General features: G+C 35.5%; 1 protein-coding gene across 1 annotated transcript in view; it reads left to right on the top strand.

The window, feature by feature from the left end:
* The first annotated feature begins 1,887 nt into the window (after nucleotides 1-1,887).
* Nucleotides 1,888-6,000, top strand: part of POF1B (POF1B actin binding protein) — an 87,773-nt gene continuing 83,660 nt past the window's right edge. The window contains exons 1-2 of the mRNA XM_082609884.1: nucleotides 1,888-1,912; nucleotides 2,040-2,363. Of these exons, the coding sequence (XP_082466010.1) occupies nucleotides 2,079-2,363 (285 nt within the window). The 5' untranslated portion in view covers nucleotides 1,888-1,912; nucleotides 2,040-2,078. The remainder of the gene's footprint in view (nucleotides 1,913-2,039; nucleotides 2,364-6,000) is intronic.

Here is a 6,000-nt window from a genome sequence, read left to right as displayed (position 1 = left end):
CCATATATCCAAGGAATGTGAATGGCAGGTATGGGTGAAGGAATTTTTAGTCTTCATCTCAATCTCTTACTTTAGTTACTAGGATACAGATATTAATAGCACTGGATGCAGATATTAACAGCATTGTGTGTATGTGTTTGTGTGTGTTTTAAGTTCAGATTTCAACAATCAGAGCTGACTGGATGATCCCACTTAATACCCATTCCCTATTCACATATAAAGCTTATTCAAAATGATACTGCTAATGATATTAACAAATTATTGATCTGATATTTTGCCAGGTTGTTTGGCATGTCATGTGTTCCTAATTAAATTTTCATTGATCCTTGAGGAACAGCATTATAATGAACAAGGATTAGATTTGAAAGCTCTGCGCACAGTACGCAAATATAAACGTAAATATGCAATAAATTATTTTAAAGAGTTTTTAAGGTCGATTTTCAACATTTTGCATACCTCTCCTCCATAAAAATTCCATAGATTATTTTTAAAGTCACTTAACGTGATAATGGTTCAAAACTGTTTTAGTTTTCCACTTAGAAGATGTATTGGATGTCCAGATATAGAACATAATTTAAAATTTTACTTAGCAGTATAATTAGTAGAGCTATAGGCTCTATGTTCAAATCCCAGACTCATCTTTTTACTAGTAGTTTAACTTTGGGAAGTTTTTCAGCCTCTCTGTGCCTCTGCCTCAGTTCCTTGCCTATAAACCCTCATAAATTTGTGAGGATGACAGATATTCCATGTAAAGCTTCTCGCATGGTCAGAGTGAATGACCAGTAAGTCACTACCTTTTGTTCACTTAGCAGATAAAAACCTGGCTAGCCACCTTGATGATATTCTCTTCCTCTCCAGAATGGTGGTGGTGTGCTGGGTTCTATGGTATATATACACACTAGGAAGATGTCCCTTTGCTGAAGACACCCTCAGTGAGTATTCTAGAGTTCCATGGTGCTGAAATATCTTGCAGGGAAAATCCTGGTGGTTAAGTAGGCCTTATGATTGTAATTTCAAGTAGTGATAAATATAAGGCTGAGCATATTTAATCTCATTATATCAGGTAAGGCACCTCTCAGGACTTGCAACTCCCTTAACACCTAGATATTAAAAAGGCAATCAAACTCAGTGTTTCCTAAGGCACAAATCAAGTCAGGGTACATTCCTTTGTAAAAATGTGAAACAATAAATATAAGTGCTAGAATGCAAAGCGTTTCTGGAATGGTTAGATTTTTCTTGACCAAATCTCCCATGTACAGACAGCAATTTAATCATTTAGACAAATCTTCCTCAATTTAAATTAGAAAGCCACACGAGGCCTGGAGGAAGATAAACAGGTCCACATATTAGAGAGTGTTGCTAGAAGGAAGCCTCATAACAATCTCCCTTAACTGCAGTTACTAGCTGGGTTTTGCAAAGAATGCAGATATATTTGTGAAAACTAATGTGTCCTTAGGCTAATACCCCTTATTTTGGTCTGGGACTCTGGAATAATAATACTCATGCTTGTAATTACCTTTGCTAAGCTTAAGAACCATGGGAAAGCCACTTTCATGTGACATCTGTGACCTTTTTTCTGCAGTAAGTTTTGGCATGGGCATGTCTTTGTTTGACTATTTACAGTTCAAGTGAATTTCCAAGACTGTGGATTTGGAAGCTCTGGCTTTAGCCCTGAAATTCCACATTCCTGCTCTTTCCAGACTTCCTTAGCCTACAGGGCAGCCTAGTAGCTATCTCCATAACAAAGCAGGGCCTCTCCCAGCAGGTAAACCTACCCAGTGATTCTGCCCCTCAGGGGCGTGGTAGTATTATTTCCTGGAGCAATCTCACGGGGTGGTTCCACTTTGCATTTGCACTCAACTACTTTGCTGCCTCCTCTGTAGCTGCCAGACCTGCTTCTGCTGTTGCTCAGGTAACTCCTCCCATCTCTCTCTGGCACCACTATAGGCAGAGGTGGTTGATAAAAGTCTTCTAACGTGTGCCTGCCTGCCTGCTTTCCTATCCCTTTCTTTCATGCTCTCTCTCTGTTTGTTCCTTAGGGAGAGCATCTGGGGAGTACCTTGCTGACCACTGAGAAGATGATGAGCTCAAACTATTGGAGTGAGATGAGCAGCAGCAGCTGTGGGACTCAGCAGTCCCCGGAAGTGCTGCAGTGCCAGCCCAAGCATTACCACTGCTACCATCAGTCAAGCCAAGCCCAGCAGCCTCCAGAAAAAAATGTAGTGTATGAACGAGTGAGGACCTACAGTGGGCCCATGAACAAGGTGGTTGAGGCCTTGGACTCCATCGGCTCACAGGAAGTGTTCTCCCCTCTCAAAACTGCCTCCTCCTACCAAAGCTTTCTTTGGAGCGACCGTTCCCAGGTACCACAAAGACAGCTATGCCAGAAAGGGGAAATCTTTGTTGCCTTTGTTTGCTTTTGAACCTCATTTCTTTTCTTTCTGCTTCTCTGGCTCTGTTCTACAGGATATTATCTCTTGGATTGCAGCTCTATATGCAATATATGGTCACCCAAATTCCATCTCTTGGCTGTTCTTTCATTTACTAGTTCTTGTAGCCATTTGTTTATCAGTTCCAGTGATTTTCATAATCTAACTAGAGCATAGGATGGTTCATTTTTTGTTGAATTAGATTGGAATATATGAACTGAGGTATTCTTTTGCTCCTACCACAAAGCAATCCTCAACTTGAATATCGTCATTTTTAGAAAATAGGTTCCCACTGATTCATTTCATATCAAAAGTAAACAGTTTTTTTTTTGTATCAAATATGGTGGTGCAGGGACAATGGCATGTATGGAGTGATGAGCAATTATTTGTGTTTAGCAAATAGTATACTACTCCAGGATAAGTGATAGGCACAACGTCTATTTGAATTGTCATATGTGTTTCATCTTTTGAAAATGATGCATTTGTTCTTGTACAGTCATGGTGGATAATTTATGAATATTAGTAGAATGAATATTGAAAGAGTGAATATAAGATTGAGGAAAGCAAGATGTAAGCAATTGTTACATGAAAGCTAAAAATGGTGTAAGTCTAAGACACCCTTTAAAATGAAACAAATTTGTTTTTAAAGGGGTTAGTTTAGCATCAGTATCTGTTAATAATCTTGCCAATGAATATGAAAAAAACACTGTAAGACAATATAAAATGAACAGCTCTATGTCTGTTTTCATCTTTGACTCTCTTTATATTAAATTTGCATGTCTTTAAGCTTTCTGAAAACTTCCATCCAAACTGAAATTATGCTTCAAGATACAAGTAGTACTGTGAAAAGCTCAAAAAGCAACTATCAGGATGATATCTTATGTCGCATTGTTATGCTGATCTGGAATAATATGGATTATTTTTCCCCAAACAATAATTTTAATTAGGATATGAAGCAACATTTCTAAAGTATGTAATGAAACTATTTTAAAAATAAGTTTTTAAAGATATAGGTAACCCAGCAACTACAAAGGCCACAATTTTCCTGTTTTATTTCACTCCTAGCTTAATTTGAGGGAAAAATATGAAGAAAAACCCAGTATTCACTGTCAGTAATTTCCTATTTGAGAAAAACTCCACCTGCATTGAAGTCAAAGGGAAGAAAAATAAAACATCAAGATGACTAGTTTGTGATAATAATAATGCAAATGTACATTCCAGTATTCAGTGATGTTAATGAACAACAAAGTGGGTGTCACCTATGTTCCTGAGTAACCCCAAAACAATGGGGAAGTTGAAACAACAGTTACCATTATCATATGAATGCTAAAATCACCCTATCTTGGGTAGTTATTTAAATACATTAACCTCTTTTCTTATCAACTTCCTAGTAAAAGAAAAATAAATAGATAACAATTTAAAAAGCTGAAATTTGGCAAATTATAAACATTGACCACAGAACAAATTTTAGGGTCACACTTTATTGTATACTCCATAGTTCAACTTTCCTTTTTAATATTCCTGGGACCAGGCTGGTTGAGTTTTTTTACGAGACTCACCTTTCTACTTGACATTTGCTAAGTGATCCTCACAAGACTAGCTCCGTCCTGAAATGTTGTTCCCCAAAGGAGTTTATAAAGAGCCTTAGGAACAGAAAGTGTGGCCGCAGAAACAGGGAAAAGAAATTGGAATGGAGGGTGTTGTGAAGTCTAAAGTGATTTATAATTGAAAAGAAAGAAAAAGGCTGGGTGAGGAAGAGAGAGGTGAACTTCTAGATATGTGGTAAAGAAAAAAAAATAAGACTCTTCATTCTCTTAGTGAAATAAGAAAGAAAATTTGACTATAAAATTTCAAACTGAGTTCGATATCAAAGGGCATTCATAAATCCACTAAAAGATAATTTGGCAAGAAAGCTTTTAGATAGCTGCCACAAAGAATGTGACGAGGAAACTATTATTCCGTTATTTTATTTCTTTTCTCCCTGTTTAGTGGCAGGATGGCATTGTATAAAGTAAGACCTAAAATTGATCTGAAATTACCTTTATGTTAACGAAGTGGGTAAGATGTGGTGGCAGCTTTATTATATATCATGCCAAGCACAAGCAAGCAGTACACATTACTTAAGACACTTTTTGTTTTATGCTTTAAAATTCTCTCCTTAATATGCCATGTTTCAATGACATTTTGAGTTGGTATATAGCAATTATTCTGATGCTAAAGTTTGTGACCATGGCAGCTAGGAAGATAAGTATTATAATCAATTGTTGGTTATCATGAATTCAATTAAAATTTTACTTGAATTTTTTTTAGCATTTTTGTGTTTGGATGATAGTAAAAGAATTCCTAAGATTAAACAATCATATAATTGCCAGTAGTAAAATATGTTCCCTTTGAGAAACCAAAATTGATATCACTCTGCTTTGCTTCCTGAATCTTGATTTTCGCTTATGTAGTAGACATTTTAGATTTAACCAAATGCTTTTTGCAGCACTTTAGTATTTTCTATTTCTGGCTTTTTGGCCCACATTTTTCCTTTCTTGTGCACTAAAGTAGTGTTTATAGACATAAACATATTTTAAATTTCTCCAGATATAATGTTGCTTTGCTTCTTGTCTAAAATTGATCAGATATATTTTATGATTCCCTTAGTTATTATTTTGTCTGACTGATAAAGTTTTTCTCAGAGAAAACTGACTATAGAAACCAGGTATGGTGAAATTGTCTAAATTGGTGGTAGAATTAAAATTACTAAGTTTATCCATATGAACAGGAAAAATCAAAAGCAGGTGTAATCAAGGTCATATGTGCATTTTAGAACTGAATATAGTCTTGTAAATAAATGGAATTCTAGAAACTACATAAAACTAAAGAAAACAAAAACCTTATGGCTCAACCTTTTAAAAGGCTTAAATATTAAACAACCATCGTTAACTCAGAATGAAACACTGCCTCAAATAAACAGCATTGATGCTAATATGTATTGGACATATGTATTTCTCTTCCATTAATTTTAGCTTTTTACGAAGTTCAAGATATTTTCCATGTATACAGAGGAGTTCTGTTGTGAGAGAAATAAATTGATCAAAATAAAACATTTTTAATACCAGTCATTCATTGAACACATATTTATTAAGTGCCTATTATGTAAGAAGCACCATGATTATCTGGATAAATACCATTTGCTTATCCAGGGAGAGTCCATATTGAGGACAGATATATATGACCTGGTCTGTAGGTGTCCTATATGTTTATATTTCATTTTAAAATATAATTTTGTGCTTTAGCCATCAATGTTTTATTGAATAAAACATTTTGGTGCAAAAAGGGATCTCTTAAAGATTGTGTTTTATGGATTACCATTTTTTTTAATTTGAAACTTGCAACCAAATTTAGCTCCAGAAAGCAGCCCAGGGGAGAATGTGAGTGAGTTTATGAGTGGCCTCTGCTCTCAATAATTACCCAGCTTGGGCTTTTCTTTGTTTACATGACTTTTTTCCTTTTTCTTTGGTTACAGAGATAGTGGATAGTTCCCTTACTGTGCCAAGATTTCTATACACTATCAGAAAATTTT

Source organism: Mesoplodon mirus (genome assembly GCF_964341445.2).
Source record: "Mesoplodon mirus genome assembly, chromosome: X".
Taxonomy (NCBI): domain Eukaryota; kingdom Metazoa; phylum Chordata; class Mammalia; order Artiodactyla; family Ziphiidae; genus Mesoplodon; species Mesoplodon mirus.
This window is presented reverse-complemented; position numbering and strand designations above follow the sequence as displayed.